Source organism: Rhinopithecus bieti, unplaced genomic scaffold (genome assembly GCF_001698545.2).
Source record: "Rhinopithecus bieti isolate Rb0 unplaced genomic scaffold, ASM169854v2 scaffold_1304, whole genome shotgun sequence".
NCBI classification, from domain to species: domain Eukaryota; kingdom Metazoa; phylum Chordata; class Mammalia; order Primates; family Cercopithecidae; genus Rhinopithecus; species Rhinopithecus bieti.
In genome coordinates, this window is record NW_016803307.1 from 115,732 (window position 1) to 136,382 (window position 20,651).

A 20,651-nucleotide genomic window follows, 5' to 3' on the forward strand; every position below is an offset into this window, starting at 1 on the left:
AAAGTAAAGAATAATTTCAAATAATTTCTAACTATGGAGATTGAAGAAGCCGCTCCAGAATCATTTCAATTGCCACCAAATTAACCACTCCCAGAGAGGAATAGATACTGACAATAACTCTCTGAAACTATTGAAAACTAATCTAATTAGAGACATTTTGCTGAAAGGCAATAGTAGGTAAGACAAGAAGGTGAGTGACAGAGCAAAAATTCCAGTGACTTTTTTGGGGGTCTGGCTCTTGTAAAATGTATTAGTCACAAAAAGTATAGAAACACTTTTAGGAAACTTTCTTTTCTTGTACCCAATAACGAATCAAGGAATTCAATTAAATCAAGATACTTCTAGTCTTCCAAAGACAGATAAGAGGAAGAGAAGAAAGGAGGTGTGAATAAAGGAAAAAGGGAAAGGAAAGGAAAAGCTTTTAGTTATTGAGCAATTCCTTTGTATCAGGATTGCATTAAGGGCTTTTTATAGATTAGCTAATATAAATCGTAATAAGAAAATTATTAGTATCCCCATTTCATAGATGAAGAAACAAAGGCACAGAAAGGTAAAATGGTGAGTAATTTTCCCAGAATCAGATAGCTATCTAAAAGCACACTGATTTTAAACTTGGGTCTAGTCTACTAAATGCCTTCATTATTTTTAAGTATTACTCTCAATGGCTTCCAATAATAATGAAAAATAACAGTGAAACTTCCAGAAAATGGTCTAAGCAGTGTTCCAACCCACATCCTCTGAACACAATTTTCTGGATGTTATAAAATTTAGTAATTTCACCCAGTTTATTACTTTCCTTGGGGAGATTCAAATGGAGGAATAACTGTATAAATTACAATGACAATATGGCACAAAATACACATTTAATAACTATTTACTCTTCATAATTATGATAAAAACTACAAATGCGTAACTTAAATGGAATAGTTGACTAATTTGTTTTAGACTTAAAACTAAACACTTACTAAGGAGTTAATCTTGTTTCTACTAGAATACATTTGGTCAGAAGCAGAAGTTGACCACATGATGGAAAATACAATTATTAGGTGAGTGAACACTGGAGTTGGGATGAGGCTATGCATGTGTATGTCTAACACACTCAGAGCCAGCTACTCATAATTATTTGACTTGAATGTGAGTCTATATCTATCCATGATCAATCTGTTTTTGCTCAAAAGTGGAAATTGGTTTATTTGTTAATAATTTAAATGTAGGAAAGCAACAAAATAGTCAAAGTTGATTAAATTGGCAATCCCATTAGAAATGGACAAATCTTAATGTTTCAAGTATATGAGTTGACTATTCTATAAGCATAATAAACCATTACAAAAATGAAAATGTCATCTAAGTGTTGATAACTAGAAAATCAGGAAGCAGGTGTGGCAGTTCTGTTTCATTTAGCTAAACTAATCCAACTAGATCTCAGTTAAGAACAAATTTACTTCATAAGCATACCTGATGTTTTATCTCTGACATAACCTGATTTTCTATATCTGAGCCAATCATATCATCCTACCCTTCAACTTATTAAAAAAATCAATTAATTATATTTAAATTACTGTATAATTGTGTTCTCTCCAAAGCATACACAGGCACCCATTTGAAAAGCAGTGTGTATAATTATAAAGGTACTTACATATTTGGTTTCTCGACCAGCTGCTCTTGGAAGAGTTGTGGGAGTCTGTACGAAAATAAAAACAATTATACTTCTGAAATAATAAAGTAAATAATAATAGACTCAACTTCTGGAATGTGTTCACCTTCTTCTCAATTGAGACTTTCTAAACATTGCTCTCTCTATACAATATCATTTTTTGAAAATTATTTTATAAAATGATATCACTTGATTATTCTTTTCACTGACTTTATCTATCAACTTTCTGCTAATTTCTCCTTATTTATTGATGATGTTAACTCATAGATCATAATAGTTCTTTCCTCACATTTCTTCTGTAATTCTTGCCTATTTCAAAACTCAAGTAGAAATCTCTGTCTTTTCAACTTTTTGAGCTCCTCAATTCCAAAGATGTTCTCATCTACTCCATTTCAATCATTCACTCCCAGAAATCTCCTTAATTTTACCTTCGCGAGTAAAACAGAAACTCTCAGAAATTTCAATTACAAATGTCCCACACTCAGACCTCTACCTCTTATCCACCATCTTCATTTCTCTAGTGCTGCTAGTACAACATCCACATCGTTGGGACTTCCAAATCACTGACCTTCATCAGCTTTATTCCGGCTTTACCGCTTAGCTCGTATTATTTAATATTATAAGTCATTTTAATACTTTTATTTTTTTATTTTCCTCTCTTCTGGTGACAAGTTCACTTCCAAAAAAAAAAAGAACTCAACCCTAAATTGGCTTTGCCATCCATTTTTCTCCATACTTGTATCTGAGATGCAAAACATTGTTGGAGAAACTCTTTCAAACAAATTAATTAATTTTATTTTAAATTAATAATTATCAATTTCAAATGTGCATTTGGTACTGCCCCAAATTTTTCTTTTGTAGGCCCACTTTCTGAGATGAAATAGCTATTTGATTCATTCATCCACTCAACATATATTTATTGTGCATCTACTGTGTGCCAGTCACTGTTCTACACCCCTGGGACTTATTGGTAAACAGAAGAGACAAAAATGTCCCACCATTGAGGAGTTCACATTCTGGAAGAAGAGAAATAAGCAATGAAATCATAAATAAGTAAATTATATGTTAGAAAGGAATAAATGCAATGAAAAAGAGTAGAAATAATTTGAAGCCTAGGGCAATATATGCGCTTTCAGATAAAAATTTATTTGCTTCTATAAAATACCTCATATTTTTCTGGACCACCTAGATGTTAAGGAAGTCAAGAGTGCTGGGAGTTTACAATTTTACATTAGATGATCAGTGTTGAGAAGGTGACATTTGAAGGAGACTTCAAAGACTTGAAGGAGTAAGGGAATTGAGTGTGTGGTATTCTAGATAAAGAGCATTCCAACAAGAAGGAACAAGTGCAAAGTTTCTAAGGTGGATTTTCTCCACTGAGAATTGTGGATAGAAAACTGGAAGTAATCTTTCCATAAAGGACAATAAAAAATCTGACCAATATATTGAAAAATATTTAATCAAATACATCAATGAACTAAAAAGAGAGTGAATAATTTCTGGGCAAAATCAAAAGAGGATGGGAACCTGAAGAGAGAAGTTCAGCATTTCAGAACTGCTTTTGCCCTGGGGATGTTTGCAAATAATGATGAGTTGCTTGAGAAGCTAACCCAAACTTTTGATATCTCACAGGTATATATAGAGAAAAGTCAACCAGGACTTGCCAAGAACAGATTGGGTCCCTAGGAGTAAGAGTGACCCAGAAGACTCACATAGTCTTCAACCTGGTATCAAATCATCTGAAGATGACTGTCCAGAAAAAAATAATCTCAGAACCTTAAATTAAATTCAGGTAGTTTTTTCTTGCTAGTGCTCCCAGTGTCTGACAGAAACAAAGAAAAGACTTTCTATGGAAAGGTAATGTCATATGAAGTCTCCATTTCTATTAAGAAATTTTCAAATAGGATATCTAGCATACAATCAGATTCAGATACACAAAAAGGCAAGACAATGTGAATGAGGATGAGCGGCAATAATAAACAACCAAAAAAAAGACCCAAAGAGATTAAGAAATGTGTCTTTTCAGAACCAGACTGAAAACAACCATACTTAACCATGATTTTGGAGATAAAGGCAGAAAATTTTTCACAGTATGATAGAAACTATAAAATGATCAGTGATATAACTGATTTGAAAAGAAACTAATGTGCTAAGACAGGAGCATGCTTGACACATCCAAGGCACAGCAAGGAGGCTAGTGGGCTGGGATGGAGTGAGTAAAGGAGAGAGTTGGAAGAAAAAGGCAATCACAGAAGTACTGGGGCACCAGACCATACAAGCCCTTCCAGGACCTTGTGAGGACTTTGCTTATATTCTGAGGGAAATGTGTAAGCACTTCTGGCTTTAAACAGAGGAAGGTCATGATCTGACTTATGCTTTAAAAGGTTCTCTGCGTTTCATGTGTTAAGAATAAACTATTGTGAGTCAGAGGTATAGGGACAAAACTCTTGTACTATCCAACAAAACACGGTGGCTCAGTAGTGCAGAAGCCATGAAATAATCATAGTCAACATATTCTGAAGCTATAGAAACAGGATTTCTATAGAAGAGATGTGAAATGTGAGAGAAGGAGAAGAATAAAACATGACACCAACATTTTTGGCCTTGAGCAAATGAAAGAGTGAAATTCTACCAATGGAGATGAGAAGGCAACATACGGAATCATTTTGTCAGAGAAAATCTAGATTTTATTTGTCTGCATATTGAGGATAAGACATTTGTTAGAAGTCTAAATGAAAATGAAGAGTAGATATTTGGAAGTCTGCAGTTTGAGAGAGAATCATGGACTAGAAATAGAGTTGCCAGCATATATGTAGTTAGTTTTTATAACATAAAACAGGGTGAGATCACCAAAGGAATGAATATACAGAGAAATGAGAAGTTTGAGGATTCATGACTAGAGCATTCCAACATTAACAGTTTGGGAAGAAGAAGATGAACCAGCAAAGGAGACTAAGAAATAATAACAAAAAGGGAGATAGAGGAAAAACAGATAGAGTATGGCATTCTAAAATACTCTAGAGGGAAAATGTATCAAAGAGGAAGGTGTGAGCAACTGTCTCAAATTCTGTTGCTGTCATCTCAACTCAGGACTAGGTTTATTGCAATGCAGAGGACTTCAGGAACCTTGGAAAAGTGGTTTTGGTGACATAAAAAAAGGAGATTTAAGAGGAAACTGGAGAAAAGGAATTGAAAGTAGAATATATAAACTTTTTCAAACTTTTTTAAATTCATCCCCATCACACCTTCTCTCCTTAATCTGAGTTAATGATCTTACATTTTACTTCATTGAAAGGTGTTAGTTATGAAATAACTAAAGATATTGGTTATAAAATTATTTCTCTTCCACCAAACTACAAACATTCTTGCATCTGTAGCTGTCACGTCCTTTATTTTCCATCCTGTTACAATGAAGGACATTTCCAGCTTATTATCAAATGGTCTTAACACATTTGGGCCACTATAACAAATATCATTGACTGAGTGGCTTATAAACAACAGAAGTTTATTTTCCACAGTTCTGGAGACTGGGAGGTCTAAAATCCAGTCACTAGCAGATTTGGTGTCTGGTGAGGGCCCACTTCTGGTTCATAGATGAGGCCATCTTGCATGTCTTTACATGGTGGAAAGGGTAAGAGGTTTCTCTCAGGACTGTTTTGTAAGGGAACTTATCCCATTCATAAGGTCCCCATCCTCATGACCCAATCATTTCCTAATGGCCCCATCTGCTAATACCTTCATATATTTCAACATATGAATTCTCAGTAGGTGGGTGGGGCACAAATATTCAGACCTTTATTTCCCCTTCTTCTCTAGAATAAGTACTTCTTTCTCTGCTGAGACCAATGCCACCATATGCAAATTTGATCTGTCATTTTCAGCTTCACAAAACAAAAAATTCTTTCTTGACCTTACTACCAACCTAATTTCCTTTTCCTTTTAACAGCCAAACATTTCAAAATAGTTGTTTTGTTTTGTTTTTACATATTCTATCCCTGCTTTCTCATGCCACAACACATTTAAACATCAGAGATAAGATCAATGGGGTGAAGTGAGGGACTACTAAAATCTGAGGGTAGTAAAAAGAGGTAACAATGAAGACAATATCAAAGTGGTCCTTCAGCCTTCGGGAAGAAAATAGTTAACTACAGGTTTCAACAACTGGCCAGCTTTTGATGAATCTTTCCCTTGATCCCTTGCCCAGCAATGATGACTGGGACAGCTATTGGAAGAGAAGAATATACCATAAGCAGAGGTGCAGGGAGGCAGAAAGGAGGGTCAAGGTCACCAGGGTGGAGAGGAAGTGGCAAGTGGGAACTGGTTGATACTATGGCGCTTCTCCCTTCTGAAGCACATGCTTCTCCTGCTCTTAAAGAATAAATAAATAAACCTCACCAGAATTGGCAAGTGCTAGACTTGGGATTCAGGACCTGCCATCCCAGGAACCAGGCATATATACACCCAACTTAGCTGACATGCTCAGGGAAATTTGAGTTTCCATGGAAACATAATAAGACATCTGAAAAACTTAAATGCTATAAAAGAAAACAATGGTTCCTCTATTCCACTCCTAAGTATTTACCCAAGATAAGTGAAATCATATAGCCATACAAAGTCTTGTTTACAAACGTTCTTGGCAGCTTTATTAGTAAGAGCTCCCAATTAGAAATAACCCAACCATCTATTAACTGGTGAATAGATAAACAAAGGATGGAACATCCACACAGTGGACTACTAATCAGCAATTAAAAAAAAAAAAAAAAAAAAAAAAGAGCTACTGATCCATGCAATGATATGGATGAATTTCAAATGCCTTCTACTAAGTAAAGGCTAAAGTGACTACAGACTATATAATTACATTTATATGATATTCCTGAAAAGGCAAAAGCATAGGAACACATGAAAAGATAAGTGGTTTCCCAGGACTTGGGTTGGAGGGAAGCATATACTAAAAAGGAGCACAGGGAACTTTTTCAGTTGATGGAAATGTTTTGTTTGGAATGAGGTAGTAATTATATGATTGGATTCTTTTTTTGTTTGTTTGTTTGTTTGTTTGTTTGTTTGTTTGTTTGAGACAGAGTCTCGCTCTGTCGCCCAAGCTGGAGTGCAGTGGCCGGATCTCAGCTCACTGCAAGCTCCGCCTCCCGGGTTCACACCATTCTCCTGCCTCAGCCTCCCAGGTAGCTGGGACTACAGGCGCCCGCCACCTCGCCCGGCTAGTTTTTTGTATTTTTTTAGTAGAGACGGGGTTTCACCATGTTAGCCAGGATGATCTCGATCTCCTGACCTCGTGATCTGCCTGTCTTGGCCTCCCAAAGTGCTGGGATTACAGGCTTGAGCCACCGCGCCCGGCAATGATTGGATTCTTTTGTCAAAACTCAGAACTGTAAACTAAAAGGATGGAGTTTACAGTGATTACATTATGCCTCAATAAATCTTATTTAGAAGAAAAAACTATGTCAGCTTCAACAAAGAATGTGATACAGCAATTGAAAGAAAGAATAGATACTGAACAAAATCTTGAACTGGAATATTAGATCAAGGATTCTTCTTGAAGGAATTAGAAAATAATAAATAGAAAAATATGAAGAGTAAGAGACATGAAATACAGAATCAAAAGTGACAAAATCAGTATTATAAGAGTCCCATGTGGGAATAAATGTTTGCAAAAATAATGATTAAAAATTTCCGAGAATGTAAGGGAAAGAAAAGATCGAAGACTTCATATGAAAGGTCGTAAAGGGTAACAATCAAAATACACAAGAAAAAAAATGCATACCTAGATACATCATAAAAAATATCTGTAAGATCATACATAAAGTTTTAAAAGCTTATACAGCAATTCTGTAAATGATCACTCTATAGTAGAGGAACAAGTATCATGCTGACAAAATAATTCATAAGTATGTTGTTGAAGAAGAAGAAACCTAGGGGGAAAATGTTGAAGAAAGAGGACCTACAATTTTATTTGCAGCAAAACTATAATTTAAATGAAAAGGCAAAATAAAGATGTTATTATGGACAGGGCTCACAAAATCTACACAAAAAGATCTTGCTTTATACAACTTGAAGCAGGATTCCAACAAGAAAAACAATAAACCCAGGAAAAAGCTTTGAATGTGTGCAAAATAAGGATCTAAATCAGAAATAAGTATCTAAACAAAGGAAAGATCAAGAAGTGTTCAGACATAAAGTTCAAAACAATACTAACAAATTGTATATGTATGTGCTTGTGTTTTATATACAGGTTGATTAAAAACAAGTAGAAAGTGAAAAGTGCTATAGTGCTTACAAAATGTTGGGGAAAGACATTTATACATTTTAAAATTGATACAAAATTAAGCATAATAATTGTCTTTAAGAATGTACATGTAACTACCAGAAGTAACAAGATATAAAGTAAAATTTTCAAGATGTTTAAACTAGTAAATATCAAAATTGCCTAAGGAAAGCAGAAAAAAAAGAGAAATAAAAACATTTTAAATAGAAAACACGAAATAAGATAGCAAAAATTCACCCTAACATAACAAGAATTGCAATAATTATAAGTGTCTTAAGGTCCCTAGCAAATAGAATCTGATTGACTAAAAATTGTATCCAGAAATACACTGTTCTGAAGAAAATTAGACAAAAGGGTATGAAAAAAAGTAAAGTAACAGTAAATGATACATCTAGGAAAACAACAATTAAAAATCATAAATAGAAAGTCACTATATTAATACTCAAGAGGAAAACCTTAAGTTAAAAAATGATTATATACGCCGATAAAGCTTCTAAAAACTCAAAAACGGGAATGAATGCCAACACACAAGCACCAGCAATATGGTTTCAAAATATACAAGTCAAATCTAATAAACACTCCTTTAGACTTATCTTTCTCTGACCCTTGGCCGCAATCAACATAATTATATTCGAAACACTCTCTTCTTATAGCTTCCATGATATCACACTGCTCTGACTTTCCTCTTACCATAAAAGCCTTTTCGTTATCATTTACTGGCTCTCCATCTCCTTTTCCAGACCTGTGCTGTTATGTTCCTTGGAGCTCTGTACAGGACACTTACAATGTCTATGTGCAAATGACCCTCAAATATCTCCGATCAGCTTCAAACACACAGGTTTAAGCTTTCTTGATAAGCACTTCAAACTCATCCTTGTCTAAAACTGACATAACCCTCTGCCTGCCACTATACAGCTCTTCCTTCGTTGTTGTCTATCTTCAAAGCAGAGACCTGTAGTTCATTCATGATTCTTCTCTCTCCTTCACTACCCGCACCCAAACTCTCGGCAAGCCTCAAACGGTCATGCTTCTCTCTAGCTCTTCTGAACCCACACTATTCAGACCACACCACCACTGACTGTTTCCCTGACTGCAGGAGCCTCCTCACAGCAGCCCTATTGATCGTCTTCTATAGTTTCATGTTATTCCCACCATGGTTTTATGTCTCCCCATTTTCTTTGGAATAAAAGCTTCATACCATAGCAAATAAGTGTTTAAATTACTGTGCTTAACCCAGTTTCTCAACATCATTTGCACTGTTCATCCCTAGCTCGGTGTACAGCAAGCACATTGGCTGTCTTCTTTATCTTCATACACACTAAGCTCTTTCATGCTTCAGGAAATTTACACATGCCTGTTTCTGTACCTGAAAGCTATTATTCCTGATCAAAATTTCTGTTGCTGGCTCTTTTCCACCTTTGGGTCTCAGCTTGAATTCTACCCCTTGATCACTACATTCAAAGCATGTGCCTTAGGTTACTCAGCCTTGCTTATGTTCCTAGTGCCTTGCAGCACCAAACTTATGGTAGGTGCTTAATAAATACCTGTTGAATGAAAAATTGCCTTGAATGAAGTGGCCTAAAATACCAGGTTTTTTTTTTTAACACCATAAGCATTAAATATTTGTTAAAGAAACCAGTAATGTAGATTATTATTCATATATAACTTCTTAAATCCCATTCTCGTTATGTTTAATATAATACAGGTCTTTTACATGTTCAACAAATGAAATAAGAAAAAATATATATTTTAAAATTGATATAATATCTTTGACAAATCAAAGTTTTAGATTAAAAGGCTTAAAGGATATACAACAAAATAGACTTCAAATACAGAAATTATAATTATCCATTTGTGGGTCCTCTGCTAAAATATAATTAATATGATAATAATTGATTACTGGGTTTTATATGTAATTACTAATGGATATTTATTGATAATATTCCAATTGAAAATTAGGATTACTCTTCTCATTATGTATAGTTCTGTACATTTGAAAATTACTTTAGATGCACAGTGTCCCATGTTTTAAGAAAGGACAGGAAAAAAGTATACTAATTCCAAGGAAATAAATAAATAAGGCTGACCAAAAAAAAGAAAAACAGTAACTAATAAGTAACAATTATCAGTAAAGGAAAAATCATAGGCATTTTGAAATTTGGATGAGTAGAGCTTAAGTGTTTGAAAAAAATAATTTGGAGAAATGTAGTATTTTATAATAACAAATGAAAATAACTATTTTATAAGAAGGAAATACGTACACAATTACAACAATTAATAGTTTAGTAGTACTCTAACAATCTAAAATATCCAGTTTTATTTCCCTTTGAGTCAAAGAATAATGAAATAAATTCAACCAGCAAAAGAAAAAAATTCTAGAAATAATACTTCTGTTAAACCTCTTAGACTAATTTTACTTTAGTCTACTTCATTTTTTACTTCTCTATTTTCAAGTGACTATAAATTCCATAAATATTGAATCTATAATTTGAGTAAGAATGAGCCACAAATTATACATTCTAAATGTCAACGTAAAAAAAAATAGTCTAATATGTTGGCTTTCAAATTGTTTTGAACTTGACCCACAGAAATAGATTTTACTTTGCAACCCTGTATACACTTACCTTGCATTATATGTGTACATGTAATCAAATGTCAACAAAACCTACACATTACTTGAAACCAAGTCTAATATTTGCTATCTTTAAAATTCTACAAAAAAGACTGATTGCTATTCACTAAATTTATTTCTCAATTCACTATTGGACCTTGATTGCAGTTTGGAAATCATTGATCTAATAAATCTTACGGTTCCATAAATTATATTAAATACATACATACTTTGACTGTGTCAGAACCCAACAATGTCTTTGGGGACCTTGAAGGAGAATCAGAAGAATGCTGAAAAAAAAGAAAGGAAGGAAGGAAGAAGAGAAAAGGAAAGAAAAGAACAAGCCTGTGAGGCATCATACTAAAGTAGAGGAAAATGAAGAGAAGCAAAGCAAATGTTTGAATTGCACATTCTAGTCTAAGGCATTACCATAGACAAGGAATCCTGTAAGACCTTATCAATGGTAGCACAGAGCTCTTCAGTTTGCTGCCTGAGCTGTGCAGGGAAATACAGCTGGAAGAATTGAAACCAGGTACTGGGTTAGCAACAAGTTTTGGGATTGCATACCAAAAGCAGGGGTAATCTGAAGTTATTACCTCCACTGGTGGTTCTAATGTGTTGTCCTTGGAGACACTTTCAGTCTTGGATGGTTCATCTAGTGCCTAGTGATAAATGAAATAGTTCTTATATGAGGCTTCTAGTCATATAACTGGAGTAGAAAAGTCTCTTCAAAGAAAGCCTTGTATGTATTAATATTCCAAGAAAAAATATTTGAAGTATTTGATGAACTATTCTTTAACATGAAGACATTTTTCTTTTAGGTCTTAAGTTTAAATCTTTAATCCATCTTGATTGAATTTTTATATAAGGTGTAAGGAAGGGGTCCAGTTTCAGTTTTCTGCATATGGCTAGCCAGTTTTCCCAACTTCATTTATTAAATAGAGAATCCTTTCCCCATTGCTTGTTTTTATCAGGTTTGTCAAAGATCAAATGGTTGCAGATGTGTGGCATTATTTCTAAGGCCACTGTTCTGTTCCATTGGTCTATATATCTCTTTTGGTACCAGTACCATGCTGTTTTGGTTACTGTAGCCTTGTAGTATAGTTTGAAGTCGGGTAGCGTGATGCCTCCGGCTTTGTTCTTTTTGCTTATACGACCAATTTGGCTTCAAACTCCCTGTCTCTCTAATGATGGGAACTAGGCAAAATCTCTATTTCATTGTTTTCTCCTCTGCTGGGTCTAATGGGCACATTCAATAGTCATCCAGAGATTTGGGCAGAGTTTATCCACAACCTTTAGGGCTCCATTTGGTACTCTCTTTTCCAGATTCTCCCCTCACTTTCTAGTTTCTGTATGACCTTACACTGTTCTCTGTTTCCTCATCTAATAAGTCTGCTGGGTTGTTGCTGAATTTTCACTACTTCATTGTGACCAGACAAGGGACTACCTATAAGGTGAAAAACTATAAAATCTAGAAACCAACCTAGTGCCATATTTTTCTTGCAAGCGTTGACTCTACTGCAGTTTCTACCTGCCTTGGTCATGCTTCAGTACCTTCAGATAGTTTTTTATATTCTTATCCAGAGTTTATCATTGTTATCTGTAAAACAGTTGGTCCAATACAAGCTACTTCTATATTTGCAGAAGCAGAATAAGGCAAGCTAATTTAAAATTAATTCAAATTTCGATTTTCAGCACATATTTTCTTTATCACAGAGATTGTATAAATTAAATCTCAAACCTGTCTCAGGGTAGGCTCATGACTAAAGGTCATTTTTCCCTACCCTAAGCCTAGATTGCTATAAGAAAATGTTATGACCATTCACAGCGGCTCACACCTGTAATCTTAGCACTTTGGGAGGCTGAGGCAGAAGGATCACTTGAACCCAGGAGTTCAAGAATAGCCTGGGCAATACAGTGAGATCCCATCTCTATAAAAATTTTTAAGAATTAGCTGAATGTGGTGACATACACCTGTAGTTTCAGAAACTTGAGAGACTGAGGCAGGAAGACAGTTGAGGCCAGGAGTTCGAGGCTACAGTGAGCCCTGATCACATCACTGCACTTCAGCCTGGGCAACAGAGTAAGACACTGTCTCTAAAAAAACAAAAATAAAAAAGCAGGATTGTCATTTCCCTTTGAAAATAAAATGTTTTCATTCTTCTTGCAACTGAGAGTGTAACAATTCAAAAATCTTGACTTCTTAATGGGGATGCAATTCCCATTCTCTATCTTACCAGAGCATCAGCACCATGATAAATATTCTGAATTTCAGCCTGCTTTTAGTATTTGACCCTTGGGGATTTCCCCTACCCCCTTGTGTGTGTGTGTGTGTGTGTGTGTGTGTGAACTCAGCATTATCCTGGGTTGAACACGCACAAAATTGTCAGTATTTAGCTGAAAAACACTTGCCAAGATGGCAATTTCATGTGGTTTGACTTGTTTTTTAATGCATTTTTTAAATTGATCCTCAATTATAGGTATTTTACAACAGGAAGTTTTTCAAGCAATCCAGTTTCAGTATACTTTCAAAGTTTGAAAATCTACAGCCAGAAAGGTTACAGAAAAAATATATGCCATGAGTTCTGAAGACAGTTATAAAAGGTTACCAAAAATGCAATAAGCAATTGTAGGCACAATGCAGTTATTTTCAAGAGAAATATCGTCACTTGAATATATGTGTTCTGGTAGATTTGTAAACAAGCAAATGAAAGACTCAGTTCTCTATTGTCATGTATCATATAACTTTTTAGAATTACAGGTTCCCCTCTCCTATTATTTAGATTTACCTCCTATTTCTCATTTCTTTATTCCCATTCTGAGGTAGATATATCCTGATAGAAGGTGTTATGCCAGTTGTGAAACCATGGAATCCATTGCTCATCAAAATCTCTTTTCCCCCTTCTAACAACCAGGGATCTCCATCCAGAACTATTAGCCTTGACCAAGAGGTACGAGGTCCAGATGCTAGAACTGCCATTTTGGCACGGGACATACCCCCTAAGAATTGGGAATTACCAGGTTCAGATGCTAGAACTGCCATTTTGGCATGGCATATACCCCTAAGAATTCAGAAAAGTGACTTTAAAAGATAAAATTTTACTATTCCATGTTTCAATAGCTCATACAGGTAAATATTGTCTGGAAATTTTTGTTTTCAAAATCCACTTTTCTGTATTAAGTAACACAATTTGGAAGGTTTTTTATGATAACCTAATAAAAACATTCAAGATTGCTTCTTTCTTACCATAACAAAATCTATATTGTGCTTTCTTTCTTCATTCTTTAAAATTATGATTAATCATGAGAAATGATTGGCAGGGAACTGAAATTTTCACAAAAATAACTCTTCACTGGTGTTCAGATGGTTTAATATTTTCCTGGCATGCTGTTTCAATCATCTCCTGTTCACCTTGTTAATGGTGGGGAGGTTCCTTTCCTTGTGTTACAGGGATAGATGGTTACATAACCCTTGACGCTATACAGATAAAATTCACAACAGTTTATTAGTCACATATACTCACAGTCCAGGGAAGGGGGACATCACAAAACATGTAGGGCCACATGGACGTCGCAATAAGGAACAACCAGGGGTTGTGGGTATCCAGAGAGTAATGTGCCCCTGGTTCCACCAAAGGATATGATTGGCTTGTTTGAACTGGAACCTATTACTAAGGTATACGCAGGAATTGCACCTGGTCAGTTGGATAAGGAGGGTTGTTTGGCTAAAGAACCATATCTGCAGGAGCGGAGTGAAGAGGGGAACTTGCAATTAGGCCATTTGAGGCTCTCTCAATGCTAGCAGATGTCAAGGTAGCACACAATATTGGGCCTTAATTTTAGGTCTCATACCACATGTGACCTCTACTAAAGTGAAAATTATGGAGACAAAAAATGTCAGAAATTAAAGATCAGGACTAAGAGCCAGCTCCTCAGGAGGGGATTCTGTTCTGTCTCTTGCTCACCATTCCAACAATGCCTTTCCTATGCTCCTCACTTGAAGGCTGCTCTTCAACCACAAAGAACCACTTGAATTCTTTGAACTTGCGGTGATCTTTTGAACTACATGCAATTAACTCTTCCTAGATCCACTCTCAGTTCACTTAGAGAATTCCTATTCATCCTGAAGATCCAAATCAAACTCCTTTATAACATCTTTCTTGGCCTAACACTAGGCAAAGTCAGCCATTCTCTGTTTGGGGCACCATATCACTTTGCACATATCTTAAGTATATTGTATCATAATTACTTTTTAAACTATATCTCTACCCTACTGGGCTATTTGTCCTAATAGACTACAGAAAATATGATATTTATCTTTGTAGGCCCAGGATAAAGAATATGATAGGTGCTCAGTAAAGGTCTTTATGATGAATCACTGGGTAAACCAATGAATAAATGAAGTTAAGTTAAATTAATAAATGAATCATAGAAATAATATGATTTAAATACTTCCTGGTAAAATGCTCTAGAGAAGTGATTTAAACTCTTTGAGTAACTTAATTAACAAATAAACTGTATCTTTCTCTATATTACAGCTAAATTTGTTTACCATCAAAGATTTGAGCATATAATCAATGCTAGTGCAATGAGATTATTTCCTTTTTCAACCTAAACCAAATAAGATTAACATTTTAATTAGTCTGTGGAAACTTACTGCTGGCAAACATAACTTTTATTAGGTTACTTGTGATAATTGACATTCACTCAGAGAATGACAGAACTATCTACTCAGGTCCGTTGGAAAACTATAGAAGATAACTTGTGCTAGGTCAGTAATGCTAAAATTTTGAAATGGCACAAAATACTCAGACTGCATTTTAAAAATTGGATGGGGTCTTATTTTGAACTTAAATAGTCTTGAAATTTACTAGAATTGATTTTTTTAATTGACTGTGAGTTACTTGTCAGATGTATCATTGTGATATACACTCCTTCTAGTTCTTTTCCTATTGTCCAAAAATTTCTCTTAAACACATATTTTAAATCTCCATTAGTAAGAATTCTGACCAGAGATTGCTTTTTGGCAAGCTAGCCTACAGGAATATATTGTTTATCTAGACTTATTCATTTTGGGTAAAAATCTCTTAAAATATTATCTAATGAATTATTGCTATTAAAAATGTACATTTTCTACCAAATTGGACTACAGAAATTGAGGCATAAATGGAATATTCTTTGAGCTCATTCATCTTAAAGAATTCTTAACAAATACAAATAATCAGAAATACTCTCATTAGAAGTGCTGGTGGTTTGTTCAGAAGGGCCAACTTTGGGGCCCAGCTTTTGAAAAGACACCAAATAAATCTCATAGCAGAAAATAGCTTCTGAACTTAACACTACATTAAAATTCAGAGACAAGAAATGTGAAAAAGCTCTGTAAATCAAAGTCCTTGTATAAAAGTATGCCAATAAACTGTAATAGGTATTCCCAGTTATGAGTGCCTCTGACGAAACTGCAAACACTTTTTACTCAAATATATTGAGTTAGTCTAATTTGCTCCCTTAAAATATAGGATGAAGTTCTAAAAATCAGGAGTTGGAAAGTAAACTGCCTCCAGAGGAAGAATGATCTAACAGAATCTGTAAACTTTTTGTTATACCTAGACTATCTATTTGATTGAATTTCAAAATTTTCATTCCTGAGTTATTAGATTTTAGTAATGATCAAATCAACCCCCCAAAATTATGTTTACCCTAAATTCTCCTATACTTTGTTAATATGACCTGCTATTTGGTAGAATAAATCCCCCAAGGACTACAAAATACTTACTGGACTAATACAAAACCATCTGTAGGATAGTAGATATTGTTAGAAAAATGAATCTCACTTTGATTGTCTAGTTGGGGATTCAGGTCTGAATAACATTCACCTCTGGAGGAAAGGAAAAAAGGACACTGCAAACCAAAGGAGCTTGCAGATATATAAAGTAGGGTTACTTTAAAGATCTAGGAATATTTGCCAGTAAAATATTTTTACATGATTGGTTTAAAAATATCAAGAACTGAAGAAACTCTACTTGGTGATTTTACTCCCAAGAGCTTTGGAAAGTTAAATGTTTGTTCCTCCTACAGAGAAGGGAGTTTTTGCAAACCATTCCAACGAGTTTCAAACACATTCCAGCAAAGCTCAATGGTAGGAGAATCTATACTTTTTTTGCACTTAATTAAGGATGGCAGAAGGGTGTTCTTTATTTCCAGAAGCACCTCCTTCACTGTAATTTGCCTCATCTCTTTCAGTAGCTCAACGAATTGAGCTGGTTTGTAATCCATCACTCTCTCAAGTCATCTCAGAGCCACATTATTTCCCATTTTCTTTTAATTTTTCCACATAAAAACAAAATACTCTTGTTGCTCTCATTTAATGAAGATATAAATATATCTTACCAAGCAATGAAAACAAGTGTTGTAGGCAGGGATCCCATATCAACATCCCTCTCAATAATTCACTGTAGTTAGCTGATGTCACTGTAAAGTGGGGAACAGGGAAGGCTGAGAGCCAATCAGAGCTCCTCTGAGGTCCAATTTAGCAACTTAGTAACCTTGATGCTTTAGGGAATTTACTTGGCTTCTTTGAGCATTAAATTCTTCACAGAGTTGTGAAGATGAAAGCACACTTAGCTCAATATCTGATACACTAGAGTATTCAATATGGTAGTCATTGTGATTGTATTGTCTAATCTTCAAAAGGTGCTGGCTTACTTCCCTTCTAGCAGAAGGCCATTCTATAAGCTTTTCCATGGAAGTAGAACTGATGAGGCTTATTCTTTCCTAAAGAAAGACCCTTTGCTATTGTTGTTTTGATTGGCATACAGTAGTCTACTTTATTTTTATATGCTTAAGAACCTGTGGAATACAATTGGAAATTTTACAGACCTATATGGCCCCAAACTAAACTCATTTATTCAATGAATGTTTAGTAAAGAATATAGTATATCTATCTCCTCAAAAAGTTCAAGATAAAGAAAGAAAGCAGTAAATATGCATAATTAAATACAATTTGATAATTTTTTTAAAATTATGCACACAGTAGACAACTATCTGAGAACCATCTACCATAGATTTGAGTCCTGGACTCTCCTCCATTTTTAAAGAAATTGGGAACACATTTGCCTCTTGTACTAAAATCTAAATTAAGCAATGTTTCTCTAACATAGGTTATGTGCTAAACTAGCAATAAGGTTTTGTTAAATTTTTAAGACATAAAGAATTTTTTTTTTTTTTTTTTGAGACTGAGTTTCACTGTGTCACCCAGGCTGGAGTGCAGTGGCGCAATCTCGGCTCACTGCAACCTCCACCTCCCGAGTTCGAGTGACTTTCCTTCCTCGGCCCCCAGAGTACCTGGGATTACAGGCATCTGCCACCATACTTGGTTAAATTTTTCTTTTGTATTATCAGTAGAAACAGGGTTTCACCATGTTGGTCAGGCTGATCTCAAATTTCTGACCTCAGGTGATCCACTCACCTCCGTCTCCCAAAGTGCTGGGATTACAGGCATGAGCCATCACACCCTGCTAAGACATAAAGAGATTTTAAAATATTCTCACCTAAGGACACGTTTAATAAGATTGGAGTTTAGCAACTCATGCTTTAAAAAATTAAATAGGCAACTTAGCTGGGTGTGGTGGTGTGTACCTGTAGTCTCAGCTACTCAAGAGGCTGAGACAAGATGATTGCTTGAGACTAGCAGTGCAAATCTAGCCTGGGCAACATAGCAAGACCCCATTTCAAAAAATGAAACAAAAAATCAAAGAGGCAACTTAGAATAAATAGACTTGACAGCTGACAGGATATATCACAATTTTACCTTTCTCTTTTTATGCCATCATTTGTATTAGTTGTTAAAATAACTAATTTTATATTCCTTGCACCAAAAGAAAGATGTTTACCCTATAACTTTCCATTTAAATAATTAAACCTGTAATTATTTTTTGTTATATATAAAACTGAGCTGCTCCAGAATTCTTCTGTCAAGTACACACTTCTTATGAATCAAATGTATCATGAAAATGGCAGACAGTAACGCCATTTATTAGGAACATTGTACCTAGCCCCAGCCCTAATTTTATGCTCAGAAATACTTATGAGGAAGGAAACAGAGAATTTAAATTACTTTCAAGGAAAAAATTTATATTTTCATGGAAAATATTAACCATTGGTAAGACAATAAAGATGCATATTCTTTGATTTTATGGAAATACTTCTTCATTCATTCTCTCCTCATTTAACAATTACATGATAAAAATAATAATCTATTTACTTGGAATATTAATATGTGCCAAACAGTTTAATTTTAACTTTTACCTATTGCTGTCAGACTCAGATGATAAGAAGAAAAACTACTCAATGAAAGAGACACCTTTAACATTCTCTGAAAAAGACAGCAATACACACATCAAGACTGATATGGTTTGGCTGTGTCCCCTCCCAAATCTCAACTTGAATTGTAGCTCCCAGAATTCCCATGTGTTGTGGGAGGGACCCAGAGGGAGGTAATTGAATCATGGGGGCTGGTCTTCCCCTTGCTCTTCTCATGATAATGAGTAAGTCTCACAGGATCTGATGAATTTATTAGGGGTTTCTGCTTTTGCTTATTCCTCATTTTCTCTTGCTGTCACCATGTAAGAAGTGCCTTTGATTCTGAGGCCTCCTCAGCCATGTGGAACTGTAGGTCCAATTAAACCTCTTTTTTTCCAGTCTCAGTTATGTCTTTATCAGCAGAGTGAAAACAGACTAATACAAAGACTAAAAATAAAGTCCATATCAAAGTTATTTTATCTACAGACCTTAGTATATTGTTGAACATAATGTAATAAAGTCTATGGACAGTCACAATGTAAAGTAATCTGATTACTTTATAATCATTTGTATTTCATCCTCATGTGATTCTTGGAGAAGATGATTATTGGCAGGAGATTAAGCCAAAGACCCTGATGAAGCCAACACAATAAAAATCATACCTTACATTTCTCTCTCCCTATAAATCCTTATTTAAGACTTAAGCTACAAATGCTTCCTTCTTAAAGGTTCACAGGGGGAAAATGATAGAATATGGAATAAGATATAAATTTAAATTTTGATGCAGACAATAAATTACAGAACAGAAGTACCAGAAACCTCATGTTCTCTGCCAACAAAGTGTACTCTTTTAAGAATGATGGGCTTCATCCAGGGTTGATTAAAACTGAAACCAATCCAGTAATTCAATGAGAGCTTAATGTCTCATTACAAGGGATGCTTGTATTTCAATTCGGAGAAAATCTTGTTTTAAAATAGCATTATTTTAAAAGTAAATCTGGTTTCTCATTAATTATACTATATGCTGTAGAACAGAATGTGGCATAAGATACCCACCATGGGTATACTCCAATTGGAGAGATAATTGTTGAAATAGCTAAGACATGAATTATTTTTGTTCGCTCCAGCTTCAAGGCATTCCACAGCATGGACCCTAGCCAAGTATTATAATGAATCTACAACATGACCCTACCCCTGAATTGTGGTGTTCTGTGTTACATCAAAGAGATCTCAGAAAACCTTCTGTGATTTAAAACATTGCAAGATTTTTATTCTTCCATAAATAGAAGAGTTCCTCAAGATTATAGTCCGAATTTTCTCACTCAATTCAGAAATAAATCCATTTGATGTCAACGGCATTAAGATAAAGTCTATTGTATATGTAGATAGGTGTAAAGGATTAAATTGTCAGATTGATTTTTTAAAACTGTAACACCGAAAGGAGCAATACAACAGCATTCAAAAAATATCATTGAAAATGGAGGTAACTCATAAAATCTTTAGATAAGGCTTTGATATTTTAAAATTCTTACAAAGTAAAGTTTCTTATTGAGGAACACATAACATGGGAAAGCCTGCAGAAAATATGTGGAATAATTTAAAGGGCCTAAAGAAAAAAAAAATTCACATCATATCTGAGACCTTTGAATAAGTTAAATGTTTATGGTCCAAAAACTATACTAGCCAAGAGACAATAACCTACATTAGTACTTATACAATAATTCAGCCCCCTCTGGAATAACATTATTTTAAATTTAGATGTCATGTTTATATTTTGTACTAAAATAGAAATAATTTTCCTACAGAAC

At 34.7% G+C, this 20,651-nt stretch overlaps 1 protein-coding gene across 10 annotated transcripts in view; it reads right to left on the reverse strand.

The window, feature by feature from the left end:
• The window catches only part of MLIP (muscular LMNA interacting protein), a 268,127-nt gene that overhangs the window by 103,086 nt on the left and 144,390 nt on the right, over positions 1 to 20,651 (reverse strand). For 7 of the 10 annotated variants that reach the window (XM_017872818.1, XM_017872849.1, XM_017872774.1 and 4 more), the window contains 4 exons: positions 11,142 to 11,207; positions 10,975 to 11,058; positions 10,776 to 10,835; positions 1,637 to 1,681 (listed from right to left, as the gene is read on the reverse strand). In XM_017872818.1, coding sequence (XP_017728307.1) covers positions 1,637 to 1,681; positions 10,776 to 10,835; positions 10,975 to 11,058; positions 11,142 to 11,207 — 255 coding nt within the window. The remainder of the gene's footprint in view (positions 1 to 1,636; positions 1,682 to 10,775; positions 10,836 to 10,974; positions 11,059 to 11,141; positions 11,208 to 20,651) is intronic. The other 3 variants (XM_017872792.1, XM_017872802.1, XM_017872833.1) reach the window with 3 other exon arrangements.